The 12141-nt window shown below is 45.3% G+C and overlaps 1 protein-coding gene across 1 annotated transcript in view; it reads right to left on the reverse strand.

Moving 5' to 3' along the window:
• Positions 1 to 719: 719 nt before the first annotated feature.
• Positions 720 to 12141, reverse strand: part of CPZ (carboxypeptidase Z) — a 35154-nt gene continuing 23732 nt past the window's right edge. The window contains exons 6-9 of the mRNA XM_056855474.1: positions 8731 to 8866; positions 6626 to 6765; positions 1378 to 1477; positions 720 to 1063 (exon numbers count right to left, since the gene is read on the reverse strand). Coding sequence (XP_056711452.1) covers positions 720 to 1063; positions 1378 to 1477; positions 6626 to 6765; positions 8731 to 8866 — 720 coding nt within the window. The remainder of the gene's footprint in view (positions 1064 to 1377; positions 1478 to 6625; positions 6766 to 8730; positions 8867 to 12141) is intronic.

A 12141-nucleotide genomic window follows, 5' to 3' on the forward strand; every position in this document is an offset into this window, starting at 1 on the left:
CCCTCATTTGCCTTGGGAGTCTGGCTCATCGCTTGGGTATGGGTACTCTTGGTGCTTGGAGAAAATTCTATGAGATGGCAAACCTCTCGTGAAGATGTCAGCGAGTAGGTTCCTGCCTCCAGCTTGATTCCCTTCAAGTTCTCGCAGACGCACCTCGTCTGTTGAAGTTTTTTAGACTATGTAAGTCATTGGCTTATGTTTAGACTTTTCTTACTTTCTAGATTAGGAAATCTACCTGAAAATTAGATGGTTTTTGAAGAAATCATTTCAAGTTGGAAAAATGAATGAAACAAGTTATGCACAAGTGTAATGGTATGAAGGAGGGGTCCTTCCTAAAAAAGCTTTTCCTAAAGGGTGTTTCAGCTCATAGTAACGAATGAGTTTAAGACATTTATAAAAACACGTTAAAGGATCAGAAATATTTTCTTCAGATACTTACGTTCTTAAAATCTGATGATGAACTTCACTGGCATGAGGGAAAACATAGAACAAGGAAACAATGTCTGTATCACAGGCAGCTTTAAGTACATGCTGATTTTAATATGCATATTTTGTGTATGTAAATAAGTACAGAAAAGTGATGTAAAGTGTGAGAGGATATTATACTTACACATGAATTAGATTCAAATGCTTCCATTAGCATCCAAGGTAGTACTGGAAATGCAGCCGACTGCTAGTTCTTTTCTGGGGGGAGGGGAAGGGCTGCATCTTCTAAGAGTTTAGTGATATTTAAGCAGCCACAGAGGTTTATGGTTATTCAGAGAACTGAAGTATGACCACCACCAGGGCTTCTCTCGATCTTCTCTTGGCTCTGGCTGAGCATGCGGAGCATGAGGATCAAAGTCCGCCAGTGGATCCAATTGCTCTTGTGCTCTTCTCATGAAATCACGGGCAATTTTGGGGGGTTTCCCAGTCAGGGGACGTAAGACAAAGTCTACCCGTCCAGCCTTGGTCATCTTGGTAGGCAAAGTTACCTTCTTGAGGACTTTGCTATAGCCACGAGCCTGGGCACTGATCACATAGGTTCCAGGAGGCAGGAGTCGCCAGTAGTCCCCATCAGCAGCTGCAGGAAACATATCCTTATTCTTATTTCTCAAGCCACAGAAGAAAAGATGCACCACACATGCCCATCCACAGCTCTCTGTGAGCAGGGAGTTGGGCAACCCTCCACAGCAGCACCCTCAGTTTCCAAAAACATCCCATTTCTTTGACTATGCTGGTAATTTTTATGTTTCCTTATGTATTTTTAATGGTTTGTACTGTGCATGGGTTTTAGATGAGGCAAGGTATAAAATAAACATAAAATAAACAGCCATATTCCTACCAAAAGCAAAGTAAAAATCATGTGACATTACTCTGTTTTATCAGTCCAGTTACCTGTAAGGATGTCGTGACGAATTCCTTTGACTGAAATACGGGCATTCTTGATTGGGTTTCCAAATTTGTCAGATACCCTTCCTTTTATTCCACTATGGACCTGGCAAGAAAGAAAGCAATTTCAGCAGCTGGTCATACTTCACGGAATCATAGTTGGAAGGTGTCACCAAGGTCATCTAGTCCAACCCCATACACAATGCAGGAAATTCACAACTTCCTCCCCCACACACACCTGCAGTGACCTCAACTCCACACCCAGAAGATGGCAAAAAAAAAAAAAAAAAAAAACCACCAAACCCTCAAGGATCCCTGGCCAATATGGCCTGGAGGAAAATTGCTTCTTGACCCAAAGCGGCGATCGGCACTACCATGGGCATGCAAGAAGGGCCACAAGCGCCGAACACTGACGCAACCCTTCCTTCCCTCCCTCGCATGATCTGCCTAAGGTCATGGAATCAGCATTGCTGACAGATGGCCATCTACCTTCTGCTTAAAAGCCTCCAGGTAAGGAGAGCCCACCACCTCTCGAGGAAGCCTGTTCTACCAAGGACCTGCTCTAATTATTAGAAAATTCTTCATGTCTAGAAGGAAACTCTTTTGATTTAATTTCAACCCATTGGTTCTGGTCCAACCTTCTGGGGCAACAGAAAACAACTCGGCACCATCTTCTATATGACAGCCCTTCAAATACTTGAACATGGTTATTATTTCACCTCCCAGTTGTCTCCTCTCCAGGCTAAACATCCCCAGCTCCTTCAAACTTTCCTCACAGGACTTGGTCTCCAGAAGCCTCACCATCTTTGTTGCTCTCCTCTGGAAACGTTCCAGCTTGTCTACATCCTTCTTAAATTGTGGTGCCCAAAACTGAACACAATACTCTAAGTGAGGTCTAACCAGAGCAGAGTAAAGCGATACCATCACTTCACATGATCTGTTGATACAGCTGAAGACTGCATTTGCCTTTTTACCTACCGCAGCACACTGCTGACTCATGTTCAGTGTATGGTCTACTATGACCCCTAGATCCTTTTCGCACACACCACTGCCAAGACAAGTCTCCCCCATCCTATAATTATGCATTTGATTTTTCCTACCTCGATGCAGAACTTTATATTTATCTCTGTCGAAATGCATTGTATTAGTTTTAGCCCAATTCTCCATCCTGTCAAGATCATCTTGTATCCTGGCTCTGTCTTCTACCGTATTTGCTACCCCTCCCAATTTAGTATCATCTGCAAATTTAATAAGCAAACCTTTTATTCATCCAAATCATGTATAAAGATGTTGAACAACACAGGGCCCAGGACAGATCTCTGAGGAACTCCACTAGTCACTCCTCTCCAAGTGGATGAGGAACCATTAACAAGCACTCTTTGGGTGCAATCTGTCAACCAGTTACAAATCCACCTAACAGTCATAGGATGTAAACCACATTTTCTCAATTTGTCAACAAGAACATTATGTGTTACCTTATCAAAAGCATTACTGAAATCAAGATAAACGATGTCTACAGCATTCCCCTGATCCAGCAAGGTAGTAACTTTCTCAAAAAAAGAGATAAGATTAGTCTTGTTCTTGAGAAACCAGTGCTGGCTCTTAGCAATCTTGAAACTAATGGTCGCTCCATCACACTAGGCACTCTTCCCACCCGCCAGCCTCTCTGCGGCCCCACCAGAAAAGCTACTCCTTCAACGGACAGAAGAGACATTGGTTAGGTCTCCAGGCCTTAGACCACTTCCTGACCTCCACCTTCCCTTTGTCCTCGCTGCTGCTCCTTCCTCCTCCTCCCCAGTTTCACATTCCTACTGTTTTATTTTCCCCAAGGCACTTCTTAAAATGTCTTCCAATGGTTAACCAACATCCAGAATCTGGCAAGGTTATTAGTCCAGCATAAGTTGCAAAAGAGGTGCAAAAGGACATATTGCTTTGTAATAAGTGCACTGGAACACTATTTTTTTAAAACCTATGGATTATCCAAATCTCTCTTGGACTATTTGGAGTAGCCATTTAAAAAGGCAATGCTTAATGTATTTGTAGTTATACACATGATGAAAAGGAGCAGGGCATAGATCAGGGGTCACTGGGGGAGAGGAGGGGAAGGTAGTTGTGAATTTATTGCATTGTGCAGGGGGTTGGACTAGATGATCCTTGAGGTCCCTTCCAGCTCTATGTTTATAAGAAAGAAAGAAAAATCAATGGATAATTCTGACCTAGGCTTAGAAGGGTCCTACTAACTGAGCTTTCATGTGGGCCACGTTTGCTGGACCAGAGCACTAGTACGATATGCTCTCAGCTGATATCATTTTACCTCAATTGGATTGTCCAGATTTCTGATTCATACCATACTTACCTGTACTGCTCAGTTCTGTGCAACACAAAGATGTCCAAAAAATAATATTACATCTTCACAATGAACTCAATTATAATAGCCTGCATTTGTGACAAGATAAAGAAGGGTTTACATTTTACTCGTCATACAGATTTGCACAAAACATCAAGTAATCTGGTCCTTGTCAGAATGAGGGGAAAATCTGAATCAGTTCTGGCAGGCACCATCCTTATCAGGAGTGTCTTCATTAGAGGGCTGCCTGACTCACAGCTCTTTCCCCCTTCAGGTTCAAGTATAATGTACATGGATTTAATCCAGCCTCGTTTGCCTTCGCTAAAACAGATCAGCTGTAAAACAAAATTAATTTATGGGTCTGCACAGTATTTTGTTTTGAAGGATGATATTACCGATAACGAGAGGCTGTTCAGTGAAGAATAACCCATAAAGCCTGTGCAGAGAAGCTGGTATACTCCTAACCACATTAAACCACTGTTACAAATGGGCTCCTCAGAACGAGGCGCGGGCTTTGGTTTTTGGCTTGGAAAGGACTCTTCTACTCCCAGCCAGGGGAGTTGTGGCCAGTCAACACTCAGCAGCTGTAGGTTAGTCATGAGAACACAGAGGTTGACTTGGTGGGGCTGTGTAGGGCCAGTATAAAGTGATGCCCCACAGAAAAAGGATTTCAGCAGCCTGACCCTGACACAGAGCAATATCTGGATTTCTTATTTAAAATGTCCTCATAGAGAAGAACGTGAAAGCAAAATAGTGCTGAAAAAGGATCTGATGTAAAGCTGAACCAAAAATCTCCACTGAATTTTGATTTTGTCTAGTTTGCAATAGTTCACTGCATGTTCCGACTATGAGCGATTTTAACTACTCAGACGTGCACCAAAACAGAAAGGTCTGTGGTGTTGTCCTGTGCTGTATTATTGTCACATAAGATCCTTTAAAACTGTCTTTAACCTTGCTGTGTTTTCTTTTATTGTTATATTTGGGCCGGTGGTTTTTGTTATACTGTTATGGCCTTTGGCCTTACACGATAAATTTTAACTACCTACCAACCACTGCAATTGGATACAAGAACAGTGACTGGTTGGCATTGCATGTATGGGCATCATCCTCACACACCCAGCACTGCAGACAGCCTGCATGAACTCCAGTCAACAGTGCTGGCTCCCCAGAAGCATGAGCCCTCCGGAGGGATGCGATGCAGAGGGTAGGCATCTGGGAAAGGAGAATGAAAGGGTGTCTTGATCTTAGCAGAGGCTAAGACAGCCGGGATCCAAGAAGTCCCAAGTCCAAGCCTCAGTCCCTTTATACAAGCCCCTCTTTTGATGTCCCCAGTCCCCATCCACAATCATATTTCGATTGCAGGGATTGCGGAAATAAGGGACAAGAAGTGCTTTGGATGAGCACAGATCTTATCTCAGCAATCTGTACAACAGCCTTGTACAGTCCAAAATGCTATGCAAGTGGAAAAGGGTGGCAGAGCCTCATTTAAGAGACTGCTATGTTTCAGGGCACTGCCTAGAATGGAACTGAGGGAGGGAACATCCTTAAAGGCAAAAAAGGTAAAGGTCCAGGTCATTACTGACCCACGGGGTGATGTCACATCACAACGTTTACTAGGCAGACTGTTTACAGGGTGGTTTGCCAGTGCCTTCCCCAGTCGTCTTCCCTTTACCCCCAGCAAGCTGAGAGCCAGTGTGGCGTAGTGCTGGGTGACCTTGGGCTAGTCATAGTTCTCTCTGAACTCTCTCAGCTCCCCCTACCTCACAAGGTGCTTGTTGTGAGGAGGGAAAGGGAAGCCACTTTGAGACTCCTTAAAGGTAGAGAAAAGCAGCGTACAAAAACCTACTCTTTCTTCTACTCATTTTATCGACCTCAGAAGGATGGAAGGCTGAGTCAATCTTGAGCTGGCAACCTGAAACCAACTTCCGTCGGGATCGAACTCAGGTTGTGACCAGAGCTTTTGACTGCAGTACTGCAGCTGACCACTCTGCGCCACGGGGCTCTTCCTTGCAGGCAACTAATTCTGCAGATCTTGCCCCTACAGCCTAGACTCACAGCTAATGTCAGGGGAGAGTCTTTTCCCCCCTCTAATCCCATCATTGTCATTTTAAAGAGTGAGTTTGCTTTAATTTTTCATTCATTTTGATTACATTCATTTCATTACATTCATTTCAGTTCATTTGTTTTCATCTTTGCTGTTCCTTTTGGTTTCCCTTTCATTGCAGTGGAAGGATCAGCCTGTCTCCTCTGACTGGTAATGGTGGTGTTTTGAATCCAAATGGCACAATATTCGTAGGAGCTCTGATCCTCTTACAAAGCACCAGACCTGCTGAACCGTGCAGGGATATTTATGATATTCCTCTGCCACCTCACCCCAACCTCTCCTGGCTGCACCAGGCATCATCTGGGCCCAGGAAATGGTCTCTGAAGCCGCAGTGAGCCATCATCCCTGATTTGGGATGAAAAGTAACACAAGTAGCTGGTTTGACAGCAGGAATTTGGACCTTGTGTTTCCAAATGCTCCACTATCATCTCATATTCAGGAGGATGCCCCATAAGAAGGCTAAACGAGAGGGGACACTGGGAGATTTAGAAATGCCACTTTCCAGCACAGCGACACTTGGATCAGGGCCGTGGGAGGAATGGGTTTAGGTCTTCTCCACTTTGCTGTTTGCCAGTTTAAATGCACACTTTCAGGGGAGGGGAGCTTAACTGTTCTGGAAGGGGGAGGAGGCCATCAAAGAGAGAGAAGGGACCTCACAGCATCTTGCGGCCCTGAAATATCTGCAAATTGCAACCTAGAAGAAAAGCAAGATGTCCTTTGTGTAAAAGCTGTCTAGAACCAGCCCCAGTGAACCGCTCTGTGAGGGCAAGAAGGAAGGAATGAGCGCGAGAAAGGTGCATTACCATTTCCATGAATTTCACCAGAGCTTCTCTGTTCTGATGCCAGAGTGAATAGAGGTCATCTTCCACAGGAAACTTCTCACAACCAAGCTCTACAGTAATTTCAAAACAGTTTGTGTGAAGGTAATTAAAATCTGCCATTCCTAGAAAGAAGAATTGTGGGGAATTAATTAGTGAGCTTAACACAATGCTAATTCTGACAATGCTGATCAGGAACATTTTTACATAACCTTAAACATTACTTTGAAACTTACCTGGTTTGTCCGTGGGCTTGTGAGAGCATGTGAACATGGGACAGAAACCAGCAGGCAGGCATTTATAAATAGAATGATGTTCTAATTAATATTACTTCTACGTTCACCTTTCAGCCAGGTGGAATGAAAAAGGTGGGTTCAGTAGAGACACGTAGATTGGATTTTTGGTGGACGGTTCAGTGAATCCATTTTGCTCTGCCAAAACTCTGAACTAGACTGAGGCATCTGAAACCAGTTCTACAACCCATGCTAGGCCTCCACTGTGCCAACTGAGTAGCAATACTATTGCTCCTTTTGTGTGATGTAGGTCCCATAGCCCAAGGGCTGGCTTTCTCAGCAGGCCTCCTTACCTCTGCTCCAGGGCCTCCAAGACCATGTTGCTGCCCCCTCAGAGGCACAACAGAGACTTCCTGGCATGGGAGGTCAGTGCAGCACAGCCAGGGTTAGCCCAAGGCACATTGTCCTCTTCTCCTACAGTTCTAGTATAGGATTTTAATCAGCCACTAAGCGGTCATTCCTAGGCTGAGTCCAGAAATGCTTCCACCCCAATCAGGCGCCAGGGTTTCAACCCATATTTTGTTGGGCATAGGGTTGCCAGCTCTGGGTTGGGAAATTCCTGGAGATTTGGGGGGTGGAGCCTGGAGAGGGAGGATTTTGAGGGAGAGGAGGGACCTCAGCAGGGTATTGTGCCATACAGTCCACCCGCCAAAGCAGCACTGATCTCTATCATCTAATTCTGTCAACCACCTGGAAGTTGACAGCCCCAGGAAGGGGCTTGGGGTGGGGACACGGGGGGCAGAGTGTTGCGTGCTCCATGGCAACACCTCCTGAGCAAGACCTAAGCACGGCTGTTAACAACAGGACATTTGGAAGGTCATTAATTTGTAGGGTTGCCGAAAGTCAGAAGCTACTTGACAGCACATATCACACACACACACACACACACACACACACACACACACATATTTCAACCTTATTTGTTTGCGGGGGAGGGGACCAGAAAATAACTAATCCAGTGAAATAGAACAATCAGATCAGAAATGCTGATGTTCTGGACAAACTGGCCCTGGTCCACCTCCAGTCACACGCAATGAAGATGTGTGCAATTAGTGTCCCAAAGAGGGATTCACTTTCTCAGACACATTTCCAGAGGGATCCATCACATTAGTCAAGCCTGGATGAGCCCTGCAATGCAGACGTGGGCTTGCAGCGGCTCCACATCCAGCAGGGGCTCCACAGTGAGAAATACGTCGCCAGGTGCAGAGATCTCCCATCTTGACAGCCTTGCTCATTTGGTGGCAGCATTCCTGTGGGGGGGGAGGGGCAGAGGCCCCAGCCAGTTTCCATGAGGGCTCACTGGAGAACAATAACATCCCTGAACAAGGAGCTGGGCTACCCCTGCTTTATGTTACCCCTTGCTTCCTTTAAGCACCTCACCATTCTAACAGTATATGTGCAGGGGAGCAATTTTTATGATCTAAAAGCAAACTCACATTCTTTGAATGAAATATTCCAGGTCACAATTTACAGGCCAGCATTTTTTGTTTGTTTTAAGTTTGGGGCAACTGTGCCCAAGGATGTGTGTGTGTGTGATGCGCCCACTGTTCCCATCCTGGCCATAACTAGTGCTGGGCGTGTGCATTAGCACCTTTTGCCAAAGCATCTCTCTTTTCTGCTTGTTTAGGCTGTGTTGCCCACCTGCTTTTGAAAGGGGTTCCTCCTGTAATGCACTCTTGTGTAAACAGTGCGTGACTGCAACGGCTTCTGCAGCATCTTCACACTTTCTTCTCCTCTAGTGCCTTAGATCACACGCTGCAGCCCACTTACAAGACTAACAATGACTAAAAAGATTACCTCCAGGAAAGCTGTACCACTCAGCTCCATTAATGATGCCTCCTCGTTTCACAAAATTTCCACCACAACGCATTTCTGACTTGTCTGATATAACAGGGTGTGCATTTGCGTAGGCTTTGGACAGCAGCTTGAACATCTAAAAAAGAACATGTCGAATTGCTTTCAGTTTTATAAACTAAGCCACAAATCTTTCATTTTGTGTGTGTGCATGCCCCACATAAGGGCCTGAGAACTTCCTGGGCCCACCAGCAGGCTCACAGCTAGGCCTCCAGCACACGGAAGCACCATTTGTATGAACTTCTGGATTCTTCATGGATTCTCAAGCAAAGCAGACCCAGTATCATAGGAAGTGTCACTGAAATCCAGCATCCAGGGTTTCAACAAGCTATGACTTCCAGTGTAGCTCACCACTCTGAACCCCCAGGTCACTGTGGTGGCTAAAAAGGCAATTGCTGCAGGTCTAGGGTTGCCAGCTCAGGGTTGGGAAATTCCTGGAGATTTGGGGATAGAACCTGGGAAGGGTGGGGTTTGGGGACAGGAGAGACCTCCTCAGGGTATAATGCCATAGAGTCCACCCTACAAAGCAGCCATTTCCTCCAGGGGAACTGATCTTTGTAGTCTGGTGAGGTAATTCTGGGAGATCACCAGACCCCACCTGGAGGTTGGCAACCATATCCTGGTTTGATTACTTGAGGCCCTTTGTGCATTCCTTTGGGGAGCTAACCTGAGTCACAGCCTTTGATTCTGGCTAGGATTGATTTTGTAGACTCCCAGCAGATATTTGGAATTTCTATTTGAAGTCCTGGGCAGATTATTTATCAAACTGCTTGTTCCCTTGATTCCCCCTCCTGGGTTGCTCTTCACTGACAGGAGCTGCTTGGCACAGGCCGCAGAAGGTCTCACGGGTGGAGCTTCCCATTGCCTTTTGACAGTCAAAACTCCAGATTCTGTGCTACTAACATTTTGGTGTTCACCTGTGGATGCTCTAACAAAAGGCCTACGAGAGTAAAATGTCCTGCATCTTAAGCATTAATGGAACAGCATCCGACTGATTGGGGCCTAGCCATTATCGTCCCAATATATCAAAAAGAGGACAAATCTAATCCCTCTAATTATCACCCAATCACCTTGCACAGTGTAAGCTTGACACTTGTGCTGGAAGCCTTGGGACTGGTTGGATCGAGAGAACATCATAGTTGAAGAACAAGCGGGATCAATACCTGATTTTACATCACCTGGCAATGAAATATGGCACCAGGCCCCACAAGGCGCTCTATGCGGCCTTTGAAGCATTACAAAAGGCTTTTGATAGTATTGCCCAGGAGAGATTATGGGCTAAATTAGAAGCAAATATCCCAAATGTTTTAATAACTTCTGTGTATAATTAACTACAGCACAATAAGATCAAGAATTTTAATCTCTGTAAATTAATTTTATATTTGTATGTAAATTGTGCTGTTAAACTGATGTTGACTGATCTTTTGATCGTAATAAATGTTGAACTGAATGGAATAGAATAACTCATGGACAAGAAGAGAGTTCACAAAATACATAAAATGCAAACCTCTGTGTATTTTCTCTTTGCTGTTGGGTACAAGACCCACAAGCGCGCACACACCCGAACACGCTGCCTCGACTGCTACTCTTGTCCACAGTCACAGTCAATCCCACTTAAAGCTCCAGAAGAACTTCAGAGGAAACTGCTTATCTATTGATTATCCATTCTACTTCGAAGGGTTCAAAGTGACACAAAGAACAACTTAGAGTCAATCAATTGCCTGGTCTCACCTGATTCCCCTTTCTGGGGGCCATCTAAGAACACATTCCTGAGGGCAGGGCTTTCTGTCAATGTGCAACCAGACACAAACTGCGCAGGTGCCAGGGCACAACTTTCCCCACTGATGGGGAATTTACTGCAGGTTCCAACAATACAGTACAGGTACCATTACTGTTGTAGTCCATTGCAGCGTCTACAACTGGAGACAATGACCCCATTGCAAAAGAAAATAATGCTCTTGCTGATCAAGCAACCACGAACATCACTGAATGGTTCCCTAGTGCCAGAAACTCTTCCAGTTTCTTCATTGCTCCACCCCACCAATCCCTCCTCATCCAGTATTCAGGATACAGCTAAAATGGGCTCAGGGACAAGTCTCAAATGGCCTGAAGCACTGACTGCCTTAGGGTTCTGATGCAGATAAGAAATATTCCAAGCAGCAAGCCCAGACTGAGTCCATTTGAAGTAGTGTTTGGACAACCCTGCTGCTAGGACAGCAGCCTACAACCAGGGATTCTTGTTTCCTTCCAGCAGGGCAGGACAGGTTGTACTCATATTTGCAAAAATGTAACGAATGTTTTGACTGTGTTTTCACAACAGGTGCTTAGAACATCAGAACATAAGAGCATCAGAAAAGCCCTACTGGATCAGACCAAGTCCATCAAGTCCAGCAGTCTGTTCACACAGTGGTCAACCAGGAGCCTCTAGGAAGCCCACAAACAAGACAACTCCCTCCTCCATGAACATGTCAGCTCCCCTCTTAAAGCCTTCCAAGTTGGTAGCCATCACCACATCCTGGGGCAGGGAGTTCCACAATTTAACTATGCGTTGTGTGAAGAAATACTTCCTTTTATCAGTTTTGAATCTCTCACCTGCCAGCTTCAGCAGATGACCCCACGTTCTAGTATTATGAGCAAGGGAGAAAAGCTTCTCCCTGTCCACTCTCTCTATACCATGCATAATTTTATAGATCTCTATCATGTCTCCCCTTAACCACCTTCTTTCCAAGCTAAACAGCCCTAAGTGTTTTAACCGCTCCTCATAGGGCAGTTGCTCTAGTCCCCTGATCATTTTGGTTGCTCTTTTCTGCACCTTATCAAGCTCCGCAATATTGTCAGAGGTGGTCTTTTGTTTCTTCTTCAGTTGTCCATACTAGTCGTGGTGGAGCTGACTCGTACAAGCAGTCAGGCTCCTGACATGAGTTAAGGCCCTGCGAGGTGTTTACATAGTTGCTCTGCTGTTCTCACTCCCGGTTTCCCCCCGCCCTCTACCCTGGCCTTGAGCAGCTAACAAGCTGCAGTCTGTTTTGGGGTTGCTTCGCTCTCCTCTCTACCAGACATTGTTATCAGTCCCTTTCCCAAGCCTGTTAGCATGCGCACCTGTGATGTAATCATGTAACCATGTCTTAAGTATTATCCTGTACCCAGGCCCGCCATTAGCAGCTTTGCAAGTTACCTTAGCTGGACCTGATGCTTCTACAATAAAGTTTGCCTGCTTCTGACTTGGCTGTCTGAGCGAGTGGCTTTTTGGGAATTGCCCAGGTTGGCTGGAGAACCTGACAAATATCCTTTTTTAGGTGTGATGACCAGAACTGTACAAAGTATTCCAAGCGTGGTCTCACCATAGAATTGTAC

The sequence above is a fragment of the Euleptes europaea genome, chromosome 9, assembly GCF_029931775.1.
Source record: "Euleptes europaea isolate rEulEur1 chromosome 9, rEulEur1.hap1, whole genome shotgun sequence".
Lineage (NCBI taxonomy): Eukaryota > Metazoa > Chordata > Lepidosauria > Squamata > Sphaerodactylidae > Euleptes > Euleptes europaea.